The sequence below is a fragment of the Epinephelus moara genome, chromosome 20 (assembly GCF_006386435.1).
Source record: "Epinephelus moara isolate mb chromosome 20, YSFRI_EMoa_1.0, whole genome shotgun sequence".
Lineage (NCBI taxonomy): Eukaryota > Metazoa > Chordata > Actinopteri > Perciformes > Serranidae > Epinephelus > Epinephelus moara.
In genome coordinates, this window is record NC_065525.1 from 8782929 (window position 1) to 8796601 (window position 13673).

A 13673-nucleotide genomic window follows, 5' to 3' on the forward strand; every position below is an offset into this window, starting at 1 on the left:
TACCCCACCTCTTTTCTCTTGCTCTCTTCTAGTGCTGCTGTGAAAGTAGGCAGGGAAGTGCGATGTCTGAGGGAACTGAGGGAACATTCATGCTTGTTCCAGACTGGACACCCCCCTCCCGCCTCCTCACCGGCCGCCCCAACCCACCCCAGGCCTGACAAAAGGCACCTTTATTCACCCTGGGTCTGGAAACCACTGTGGGGTTTACTCAGCCTACACTCATATACACACACACTGAAAAAAAAGTGTGTGTGTGTGTGTGTGCCATGGTGTGGAAAGTTTGTCCGTGGCAAACAGTCAGTCAATGTGTACGTTCTTATGTTGGAATACACACACACAAGCACACATGAATATATTAGCTCGAGTGGAAAAGTAGCTGAAAAGACGCTTGTTAGGAATTAGTGGCCGCTGATGGGTTTTCATGCTAAAGATGTTTATCAAAGAGGTTGATGTAGGTGTGTTGCAAACTGCTGCAGAATCATTTACTGCACCACCAAGCAGTTCCTCTAATGACAACATGTTACGCTGGATAATATGTCAGTGGTGCTGCAAATAAAAAAACGGGGGGTGCACTGTGAGTTGTATTTGGGGATTGTAGAAGCCAAACAACCCTCAATGTGGACAAAAAAAAACAAAAAAACCCCCAGTTATTCATTTATAAAATCATACAAAAATGCATGAAAAAATTGGTTTCTGTGGCTTCACCTTCTGTTTAATAGCAGGTTTTGGCAGCACAGGTAGCGCTTGTTGTCCTTTATTAGCTACCCTGAAGTGAAAAAACCCAAAGCCACTATTTTCCAAATGAAAGCTGGTGGACCTTCAAAGGGTTTTTTTTTTTCACTGAGACATGTTGCGCCACAAAAGTGATGATTATTTCCTAAGAAGCCATAAAGTAGAGTATTATCCACCAAATGTCAACGTCACTTTACGCAGCATTTCCCAAAAAGAAATGTGACTGTGCCCATTTAAAGTAGCTCTGTCATGGAAACTCTGAGGGAGTCAGGATGGAAAGGACGGGGCCTGCTGAAGGAACGAGAGTGGGCACATAACAGGGTTAAAGGGTGTGTGTGTGTGTGTGTGTGTGTGTGTGTGTGTGTGTATATGTGTGTCGCTCCCATCAACAGCCAATCTATGCCCCGGCGCCCCACCCTTATGGGTTTTCTGTGACTAAAAAAGGTAAAAGGAGAATATAATGATATAAAGACATGATGACTTCATCCTGGCTCTGACCATTCAGCTCCTCAGCAGCTTCCAGACAGAGCGAGGCTGGAGGGAGGAAAAGAAAGAGAGACTGAGAAAACAAGGGAGGGAGAAGAAGAGAGGGAAAAGCAGCATGTTGGCAGAAACGTGTGAAATAATGGCTGGGTGTTATGGATCTGAATGGATACCATTTCATGGCCAGGCACCACAGGTGAAAATGATGATTTCAGCCAGTTGTTTTTAACATGTTCAAACACTTTTACCACCAATGCGGCTACAGAAAATATGCAAACCTATTAAAAAAAACTTTCACTACTAATTTATACATCTATAAAAACTTTAGGCACATTGCTGTTGCAATGACGACTTGCCACTTGTTTTGCACATCTGCAGAGAGCAGAAGCAAATCTGTGCCCATGAGGAGAAAAAACAAATAACAGGAATCCAGTAAACTTGAGGTCAGTGGGTTCATCGGCCATTCAAACACTCTGAAAACATGGACGCTCATCTGTGTTTCAGACTGATTTAGCCAAGCAGTTTTTGTTATGTTGTTTCTCATCTTATATTAACTGATGGTTACTTGCCCAGTGTTCATAAAAAAAAATAAATCAGAAAGAAAATATTTTTGCTGGTGAATATTTGCATCTTTCTAATTTGCTCCCTCAGTCGACTTGACATCAAGGTTTATATTCTCAACAGATCGGTTTTAATTTGACCCGGTTCAGACAGAGATGTTTGAGGACAATTTAACAAATGTGCAACAAAATATCTCAACTCAAAGTTTTTTCCACAGCGTTTAACTGAAATCCATGGTCTTAGGTCTTCTAATGACCCTGTGAGATGTGGTTGGGCTGCAACTAACAATTAACATTATTGGGTCATCTGCCAATTCTTTTCTTGCCTAATTAATTGTTTGCTCTATAAATGTACAAACGCTTTCTTCAAAGTTTTTGTTTGCATTTTTGTCCTTTTTTGAGAGAGGAAAGTAAAGAGTCAGACTGGGAATTTGTTCCCAACATTAAGAATTGAGTTAAATGTTCAACTTTAACAAACCCCATGGCAAATGACCAATTATCTTAACATTCATCGGGACAATTTAAACATTATCCACTGTGAACCTTTGCCTCAACAAAACAAATCAACATTATACCATTGATCTGACATTAAAAATTTTGAGGTTATTGTAGTTTGGCCTGCTTAGCCACACAGTCAGCAACTGGAGCTGTAGCAGCTGTGACACACAGCTAATGGAGGACATTACTTGTACTCCCTTGCTTATACTTTAAAAACCTTAGCACCTGATTGCAAAATTTGCTTCATGAGTCATACTCCTTCTCTGAGTCATATATCAGTCAAACCTGAGACATGATACACATTCTGTTTTGCTAGATTTAGTGTAACTTTGCAAGGACAGCATTATCTTCAATGTCCACTGCAAATAAACATCCATAAAATTGCTTGAAAATCATGCCAAAGACGTAGCTCCAGAACAAGCCTGACAATCATCATGTTTTTAAGTTCACACATGGGTACACAGCAAACAGGAATTGCTCAACACTAATTAGGCTTACTTGCAACGGTGGCATAGATGCCAAAATGTCAACATATATAGGCAATTCCACATATATAGGCAATTCCAAGATGGCGCTGTACTATAACAATTTATGATAATAACTAGATACTGGATGCCAAGATGGCACCTATTCATACCAATGGAGTTGCTCACCTAGCACATATGCCAAAAAAAGTTTCTAGCTTCCAGGTTTACTTTTGCAGCATGCAGCCCACTGAATATGTGAAGTAGTGTTTCTCCTACTGGCCCCGTCCGCGAGTTCATGCTCGGCTCATTGACTTTACACTGTGATGACATCACAGATTTCGAAATTGCTTTTCTCTGCTAGAGGAAAGGGTCACTAACATAAAACCTCCATGGATCAAAATACACAATGAAGAGTCATAATTGAACTTGTTTGCAGTTTGAGGTGTCCTGTCAACAGTTCTACAGGCTTTACTTTTACAATGGTGGCCTGTGGGGAAAATGCTTTTTGGGCTGCGGGGAATTTCTTCGCTGCAATACTGAGAGTGTCCACTGGGAAAAACTGGCTGCAAGGCTGAGTTGTGTTTCTAGGGGCCTGCTTGCTAAGTGCTGATGCTGTTACTTTTTGTGGAACTGTTTCCTTTCTTCTGTTGTTGTTGTCTAGGGATGTGGGCCCTTTGCGTGTGAAGAGAGTGCCACTGAGCACAAACATTTTATTGTAACTTTTTTGCATAGGAAAATTACCGTGAACTCTGACTAAATATTTGTCCACAGTGCAGCGTACTGTAACACATAAACAAATTACTGCTCTTTGGCCCATTGGTGTAGTTTGGAAAATGTCTGAATGCAGCTATAATATATGTGAATACAAATGTAGGTATTTAAATCATAGGATTATATGTGTGAAGAGGAAACTTATCTGCCCATGCAGACTAGCAGGTTCTGTCCACTGATGTTTAATTTTAACGCAAGATAAACATTTTTAATGTATAGTAAAACCAACATACAGTAAATCACACTCATAGGATCAATCTTTAATTCACAACATACTGTTCACAAAACCAGCATCAGTGCAGTTTAAATAACGTCTGTTCATTGTCCTTTCATAGTATTAACCACTCACAAACATGCTTTATGGAAACATGAGCAGTGACGGGTTGTGTGTAAACATCAGCGAATGTGACTTACAGCCATGTGTAAGTTTTCTGTTCAGTGGTGCAAGTGATAAAACACAGGGCTGATTCAGGTGCTGCTGTTAAGGGTCCTTGTTCCAGCGAGAATGGACAGAGAGTCGGAGATGGGGGGGGTGGAGGGAGGGGGAAAGAGGCAAGCGAGGGAGGTTGGGAGGGGGGCGAATTCTGAGGCCAGAGGAAGAAGAGTGGTAAAAACAGAGATAAAGAAAGAGAAAGAAAGGAGACGTGATCGCAAGCGAATCAAGATAAAAATGATGCAGAAAAGGGGAATTTTGAGAGGGAAATGGAGATTGGGGGGATTTTGGAGAGATGACAGAATGATGGGCGGGGCTAAAGAAACGGATAGAGGTCAAGGAAAGGAAGAATGGTAAAGGTGAAAAGAAGAGGGGGGAGAGAGAGGGGAGAGCCGGAAACAGCAGTTAATGACTCTGAGGCAGCTCTCTCTGGGGTTCCTAACGAGCTGCAATTACTCTGAACACACACACACACACACACAGGACCAGCTAAAAAAGGGTATATCTGCAAGTATTCGTGTGGCTAATGCATAAAAACTTTGAATGCTTGCACGCTTTGGTGCTTTATTTTAAGAGTTTGCTCAGACACAACTTTACACAGTGTGTGTATCTGTGTGTGTCTGTGTGACTGTGTGTGTCTGTGTATGTGAGTCTGCATGCATGCATGGAGACACCAGTTACAGTGCCATGGTCCATTTAAGAGGACAACCGGCCCCTTGACCCTCTCTGGTTGTCATGTGCTACAGAAAAGAAATGTGGCACCTGACCTCGACATTACAAGCCTGTGAACACACACACACACACACACACACACACACACACACAGAGGAGGAGCACGTGATTTAACAGTGGGGACCTACATACACACATGAGCATCACAAACACAAACACACACTAACAAAGAATCCTGAACAGCTGCAGAAAATAAAACCTTATGACCATGACCTTATTAATAATGGTAAGAGAGGATGATATATTATCTAACTAATTTTCGAGTAATTATTTTCTATAGTGCGTCTGCACACAGTGACAGTGTTAGTCGGGCAGTAGAACATGTGGCTGTGCTCACAGTTCAACTATGAGCTCTTTTGTGTGTTTCCTTGTTCACACACACTGGGGCCATAAATAGTAGCTGCTATCAGCAATGTGGGCATTCCAAGACGGAGCAGTGTACTATCAACACCGAGGGCAGACCTGCCTATTGGCTTTTCTCACACACACACACTGAGGGAGTGCAGGGAGGGAGGGAACCAGGGCGGAGGAGGAAGGAAGGAGGCAAGTTTCCAGCCAACACTGAACCTAAATGTCTCTGTCACAAGGAGGACTCAAGGTGTGTAGTGTCCCCTTTGGTGGCATGAAAACCTGAATTAATCCTGACACTGCTCAGTATCCTGAATGTACCCAGAACTTTCTATCTTTTCCTAAGCACTGCCAAATTTTTTATCCAGTTACTCCTCCCTAAAAAAGGCAGAGAACAGTGGAAAAAAAGTATCTGGAACAACAGCTACACTACAGTGTTTAATTTTGTCTAACACAAGCAACTGTACAAGTTAACAGTACTGTATGAGAAAGGTTTAAAAATATCTGATCAAAGAATAAGGAAACATGACTAAGAATCCAAAAAAGCATTAATGTCAGCTTTTGGTGCTTTCAAGACTTGCTATGTACACATTTTTTCTTGTACCCAAAAAGTACTGAGGTTTGATACTCAGCCTTGGAACAGAAATAATAACAACTTTAGTGTAAACAGAAACACAAAATGATAACCAGCCAAAAGCCACTGTAACTGCAAGTGAACAATAAATCAATAATAAGTTAGCAGCTACACCACCTGCTCACACTTTGTGTTTAACTTTTCATAAAGGAGCTTTGTTTCTCTGCTGCTTGTATGTTAACTGCCCAGATGTTTGATGGGGGTTAATGCCCAAAGTTTAACTACTCCTGCTTCAGTAGTCTGAAGACCAAAAAATGAATCTGAGTGTTCTGGTTAAATTGAGTAATAAAACATTTCAACACTGACCACAGCAGCCACATACAGACAGGGATGCTGTGAGATGATGGGATCCAGAGTGTAAAGGGAGAAATCTTTGGGTGTGAAAATGTCAATGAGTTTAAAAAAGGGAGGGATGGGATGATGGTGTATGAATAACAGGACAGACAGATGATGGGAGGGTTCGAAGAATGGATGGAGTAAAACATTTTCAAAAAAACTGAAACGCTAGCACACACACACACACACACACACACACACACACACACACACACACACACACACACACACAGTGCTGGGTGGGGTGTTTTTATAGAAGCCTATAAGAGTTTTAAGGCTGGTTTTACTAATGGTCCATTGAGAAAGCTCTGTTGATTTAGTCCCATAAGTCTGTACTGTCTGGCTGCAGTCTGACCTTGGCTGCTTCACTGAGAGGAAGGCGACTGTCAGAGACACAGCCGAACCTCTAACTGACTCCACTGGAAAAATACTATAAACAAGTCTCAAATAACATCTTTGATCCCCCCCTATAGGCGACATCTCCAACAAGTAAACCACACTGTGTCATATGCAGTACTGATGTTACTCAAAACATGTACTGATTGTGTTCAGTCATGAGGTGCATCGTGCGACAACTCTAAACAAAGATCTACTATGTGACATTTCATGAAAAGTATTTCACAGTGTTTTCATTCTCAACAATGTGAGCTGAAGCAGATCAACTCTAGCCCAACTTTAAACCCTAAAGTAATGCGTGACACCGCAGGATTTTACCTCCAAAAACAGTGGCTGAACAAATGGATTTGTGCTGCTTTAAAGTAACTATGTGTCAAATTTAAAAAAGTCTGTCTTTAAACATGTTTTGTGAAGGCACCTTTGACCACCAAAATTCTAATGAATTAATTATTGAGTCCAAGTGGATGTTTGTGCCAAATTTGAGGAAATTCCTTGAAGACCTTCTTGAGATATCGGCTTCACACAATGAGACGCACGCAAAGTCACAGTCACCTTGTACCTTTGACCACCAAAATTTCATGTTTATTCTTAAGTCTGAGTGGACGTTTGAGCCAAACTTGAAAAAATTCCCTCTAAGTGTCCTTCAGATATTGCATTCACAAGAATGAGACAGATAAGGTCACAATAACCTTGACCTTTGGCCACCAAAATACAGTTTATCTGTAAGTCCAAGTGGACATTTGTGCCAAATTGGGAGAAATTCCCTCAAAGCGTTCTTATGACAGGAGGCATACACACACCAGGCATGAAAGACAAATAACAAGAACAAGGTAAATGACCTCCAAAACCATCACTGAGATTATGGGATTGCATTCTCAAGTAATACAACACTGGTTGTGGGTTCTTTCTTTCAAACTGAGCTGACTTCACTCAGACTTTGAATGGCAGTGGTGCTAACTCTTTACTGTGGAAGTAACACATCTACTCCAACGTTTGAAAACGTAGCTTTTTTTAATGTGTTTTGGCTTTTCGTCCACACCTAATCTGTGTTTTAGATCACTGTAAATGGACCATTTGCAAAACCCCATCCAGGACGAAGATTTTCACAAACTCTGTTTTCAGTGTTGACGGGGTGATGGAGAAAACAGTTTTTTTGGTCAGAGTGCACCGTTATTTTCTGTGTGAGGTGCCACAAATGAGGCGACATTTTGTGCAACAGCGAACATGACAAAAATAGTGTTGGCTCTACCTTTGCTAAGAGGACTTTTTATATATAAATATACAGTTACTCTTTCACTATGTTGAGGAACAGAGGCGTCAGAATGAGCTATAGAGGTCACTGCTACAGGTGGCCTTCTTTCTCCTGTGTACTAGAATACTGTGTGCATGAAAACTTGGCCAGTTAAGGTTTGAATACCTGGTAGAGGAAGCGCTGACTGAACTGGTGCATGGCGCCCTGCAGTTGGCTGCGCTGACTCTGCCACTGCTGGTAGTTGCGCACAGACTCCGCTGTGGGCCTCTGCCATGTGGTGGTTCTGGTGTTGTGGTCCACGTAGTAGAACCTGCCCCGCTGGTCCACTCGCTTCTCCCAGCTGGAGTGGGGACAGAGAGAGAAGGGGGGAAATGTGAGGGGCTGCAGCTTTCAACAACATCTTTATTAAGCACAAGTCAAGAGTGGGTGGTTGTATCAAAACGCTACGCTGCTGATAGTAACAGTGTTGATTTATAGAGACGAGGAAAGAAAAAACAAAGGCAAGAAAAGGAAAGAAAACAGTGAGAGGAGGGAGACAGAGTGGGAGGGAGGAAGAAGAAAAGAGGAAAGGGGATAAAAGCGTAAAGATGTATAGAAGCAGGAAAGAAATGGATGAAGAAAAGAAGTGGAGGGGAAGGAAAGGATAGATTATGCTGCTAAAATGGTTAAACCAAAATATCCCTGACAGAACACGTTAGATTAAAGTTGTGGATTACTGAGCTTAGTAAAATAAAACAGATACCAACATATTTTTTCCACAAATTTGGCTTAAAATGTAACTAGTTTTCTACTTTTCATAGTGTCTAAGGGCCTATGCATGTAAAAAAAAAAATATCCCAAACTTGCATATGGTCAGCGGCAAACTTTAAAACTTGGTCAATATCTCCAGAAAATCCGCTTTCCAGGGACAGAATAAGGCTGCTGGATATTCACACGGCAGGTCCCAAACTTTGGTTTGGCTCGGCCTCAGACGTCATCAAACAGTTTATTCACTTTAAGACAATGCCAGCCCTCAATTACAATGATGAGGGAAAACAATAGGAGACGCCAGGTTTCTGAGTGACAATAACCATGTGCTGCGGCGTGTGTTTGTGTGTCAGTGCCTGCCAATGGCATTACTCAGATGTCTATGTATACCCTGTTCCTCCCCTGAGATGGGGGGTCTGGACACAGACTGAGATATAGACGTTCCACAGAAATACACACACACTCACAGGAAACATTGGTCACATATGCCACACACACACACACACACACACACACACACACACACACAGACACACACACACACACACACACACACAGGAACATGGCTTCACTCACTCACTCTCTCCCACACACACATATACACGCATACACGCATACACGCATACACGCACGCACGCACGCACGCATGCACGCACGCACGCACGCACGCACACACACTGACCAGTTTCCTTGGCTCAGCAGGACAAGCTGCTGTTATGCTGCTCTGCTTCTATTCTCATATCTCTGACTCAAGCGCTACAGAATTTGGAAGAGAAAACAGCATCAACTTCCGCATGCTAATAAAAACACACTGCAGATACCAACAGGCTTGAGAAATGCGCACACACACACTTACACACACATAAAGGAATAAAAGCAGACCAGGAAAGCGCTTTCATTGTTGCCCCGATGTTAAAACTCCATGACATTTTTTAGACTTTTCATAACTAGCTGGAGCACTATATCTCTGTGATCCTCTTCATTTCTAGTTTGTTCAATGTTTTTCTAAAGTGGGCTTCAGGTCTGGTTTCCACCACAGTCAGGATAAAACTAGAATTTCTGCCTTGTGGTTGTATCCCACCGCCACCATGTCAAGTTACAGTTTACATCCATGTCTGTCCAGACTCATATGAAGCCATGACAGCAGACAATGTTTTTAAATGTGGATGCTTTACACACATCTGACCCCCCGCAGCACATAAGATCTATTTAATCAGCACAGTTTCAAGGTGGACTCCCAAGATTAGTGTCACCAATTCGGTATCTGACCAAATGTCTCCCCTTCTGTTCCTGAGTTATGATACCAAGTAACAACCAGAAAAGTGTTTCTGCAGAACATCATGATGTCACAGTGAAGCTGACCTTTGATCTTTTGGATATAAAATGTCATCACTTCTTTATTTTATCCTATTTGATATTTGTGTGAAATTTTGTCATGAATTAAGATAAGATAAGATAAGATAAACTTTTTTGTCCCGCAAGGGAAATTCGTCTTGGGCAGTATAGTGCAAACAGCTGCAATATTCACATACATACATACATACATACATACAATCAACACAGACAAGTTGCCAACATAGTGCGCTGACTGTGTTACAGTTGCAGACTACTGTTGCAAGAGTAGTGCAACCGTTTCCCTTGCTTGTAGGGTTACAAACAAGGGAACTCTTGAGTAACGGGCCAAAAACATGCTTAGTGAGGTCACAGTGACCTTGGACCTTTGGCCACCAAAATCTAATCGATTCAACCTGTACGTTTGTGTTAAATTTGAAGAAATTCCCCCAAGGTGTTCTGGAGATATTGCATTCACGAGAATAGGGTGGACGGACAACCCAAAAACATAACGCCTCCAGCCATGGCTGTTGTCGGCGTGGAGGCATAAAAAAAACACCAGCTACTGCAATGGATGTGTGAGACAAGCTGTAAGATAAACTCTGCTCTAGTTCCCTACAATGAACTTTAATTTGTCAAAATCTTATCTATTCTATTCTACACTTTAACAGTTTGAGACACACTTTTTAAAGCTCTCTGGTATTGCATTACATGGAAAAACATAACATTTCATTACTGGTGGGAATCTGAACAACACACAAGGTTTCCAAGGTTTTCATTTGCTGAATCCTTCCAAGGGTTCAAGTCCTCTAAATAGACTCACTTCTGTTGCACCAAAGCTTTTACTGCAAACTCACACACACACATTCACTGTGTATTCAGTGCACAGGAGGAGAGCTGCATGAAAGATTTACTCAAGTTAACATTCTCAGTCAACTTTCCCTGAATGAGTACGTATTTATTAAATGTTATAATCCCTGAGATTTTTATTAAGTCAAGTCTCTATTCATGGAGGGTTTTGGGGCATTTTATGTCTCTGTTACCAAGTTGATAGTAAAAGGTGATGAAAAAATGACATGCAGGATTCAAACCAGTGATGTAACTGTTCTATGTCGGCAGCTTATCCGCTGCGCCACCAGGGCGTCCCAACTCACTTTCTAAAGGCTATACATGGCTGGCATTTTTTCAGCAACAGCAATTCAATATATTTACATCTTGCATTTGCCCCTTATGTTGTAGTTTTCATTGTTAATGGTGCAGTCCGCCTTTCCTGTGTGGGTTCAAAACAGAACACAACACACAAGGGATTCACAGGAAACAATGCATGTGAGTACTCTACCGTTACTGTTTATTTCTCTGTTTAATGACATCTCTGCTTCAGCCATGTCTCGCTAATGCAAACCAAACATTTCCTTCTGTTTCAGATTAAAAGAGTTCAACCGGCAGTACATTTTATTGTGAAGCAGCAACAGGTAACACAAAGTATTTGTCAGGGAAATTTTTGTACACTAAAATCAGTAATCATAAGATACAGGACAATATGATACAGTGATTCCTCTCAGTTCACATTTTTGTCTGTTCTATATAAAGATACATGCTAATGTTTTAAAAAACAAGTCACAAATATAAAATGTATTTATAGACTTTTAACAAAGGTCTACATTACTGAAACTGCTGGGCTCTGTGGTTTTTATTCACTCAACAGAAGGAAGAAGTGCATTTGTTGAGAATTATTTTCAGCAGTGGATTAATGCACATTCAGTGCCCTAGAGAGTACTGGGGCAGCAGGAAGGTGTATGTGGGACTGAGTCAAAATAAATGACAGTGTGTGTGTTCATGGTAACGAAGGTGCAACAGTGTGGCTCACTTATGTTGTTTTTAATGTTTTCATAGTAGAATGAATATATTGGTGGTTTGGGTCCATTCATATTATTTGTTGACAATATGAAAAATAGAAACTTTTTTCCCCTAACTTATCCTTTAAAACACACTTGCTATTACCACCAGTAACCACAGGTGTCTCCAAATCAAAAAGAAGTAAAATCTTAAAGATGATGGGCCCTATCTTACATCCAAAGTGATGCACAGTGCAGCGAAACTGTCATTGCCCATTTAAAACCGACGCAGTTGTCATATTCATGGCTAGTGGCCACATTGTGTAAGCTGCAAATGTACTTGCGCTTACCGTTGCGCCCCTGGGTGTGGATGTCTTAAAATGAGGTTTGATCAGGTAAACTGTTGGTGTATTGCTATTTTGAGGCAGCAGAAGGTGATTGTGCCATTGACCAACAAAAACCTGGTCTGAAGTCAGACAGCTGCAGTAATTTCCTGCCATTTAAAGGGTGCATTATTCAGACAGTAAGATGGGCCGACATAGGCGAGTTCACAACATGCATACTCTCAGCCTGTTACACACACAGGGATGCACGGATGGGTTGTGGTTGGGTGAAATAAATCATTAAGGAAAATATTAATTACATTCTCTAAAACTTGAACATAGCAGAGAGCAGAGCAGAGCTGCTGTCCGACTCCCCATTAATAATGGTGCTGTGCACATTTACGCATGAGGAGCAGCGTAACTTCATTGATTATTTCAGAGGCTAAATGTTTAGTTCTATTTTCATTGTCAAGTTCATAAAAACAGATCTTAGTTCTACATATAAACAGAAGTTGTGCACCAGTATTAGGCAAAATAAGTGATCTAACTTGAACATCATCCAACATGCAAAGTGAGTCTTCTGGCACTACTAATGTTTTTTTTATTCAGCCTGGTACTTGAGTGAGATGGCAGCTGATATTCAGCAAGCAACCGAGAAGTCTCAAAATATGAGACACCAAAAACAACAACTAACAGCTCTTTTAGTGGCCATGACAAAACTGTATGACCCTGACAGACAACTTCACTTTTCCCTAAAATAGAGAAGTTTGAGCAACACTATAAACTGTCGACACTGTCATGTTCTTGATAACTGTATGTGTACATACAGTACGTACTGTAAATGGTACTTCTCAGGTCTTAAACTGCTCCTTGCTGAGGCCTTACACATATCTAGCAATAGTGTCTCGAAGCCCACATGGTCTACATTATCACCCTGAAGATTTCAGTTCAGAAACAACACTGTACTAAATTAGCTAATGTGAGGATTTGAATAAATTGTCTTCTGAGGGGAAAATCTTTTTTCTCTTGTGGTCACAAGTCAGACTCAGCAACACAACAGCACCCGCAAGCTGGCAGGTTTCAATATCTTGCTCAAGGACACTTCAGCAGCGTGGATGATTGCAAACACAGGGAGTTATTTTGTTGAGGGATAGTCTCTCTGACCACTATGCCTCCGAGCCTCCTTTAAAAGGCAAGAAAAATACTGTTCCCTCTCTGATATTAGCACTAGCTAGTTATTTACTGGAGCCAGGGAAAATCCCAGAGCCCGCAATGGCCTGTCTGAGAGTCTCTACTTAGTTCTGCTATCTGACTTCAACTCTTTGTACCAGTCATGTCATTAACTATCTACTGCATGTATATCTTGGAACTAGAAATGTAAAGTCTCCTCACTATGAACTGTCCAGATTAAGACTATACAGTACATCCTTTATCTTCTTTTGGACAGTCCATTCATTGTTTATCACCATGTTGGCTGACAGCAATCGCTATGAGTTCCTATCTTCTTCATTCTCTGTTGGGATGCAGTTTGATATGTGTTTACTGAATGAAATGGGGTAGTCTGCTTTGAGACTCTGCTTTATCTTTGGTTCACATGTCTATACTATACATGTATTTACTGCTTACTCTGTTGATATTCCACTGCTCATGTCAATTACTACTCATGAACTGCGGTCAAACTGTCAAACTAGGCAGCGCTGATCAAATATGAACCAAGATTCAGTTACTACATTGCCTATTTCTCACCTTCATTGTTTTCAGAAATGTATTTTCATGTGCTGTCTGGCTGTTAAA

At 41.3% G+C, this 13673-nt stretch overlaps 1 protein-coding gene across 2 annotated transcripts in view; it reads right to left on the reverse strand.

The window, feature by feature from the left end:
- Positions 1–13673, reverse strand: part of wwp2 (WW domain containing E3 ubiquitin protein ligase 2) — a 71848-nt gene that overhangs the window by 23188 nt on the left and 34987 nt on the right. For both annotated transcript variants that reach the window (XM_050072569.1, XM_050072568.1), the window contains exon 10: positions 7808–7982. In XM_050072569.1, the coding sequence (XP_049928526.1) occupies positions 7808–7982 (175 nt within the window). The remainder of the gene's footprint in view (positions 1–7807; positions 7983–13673) is intronic.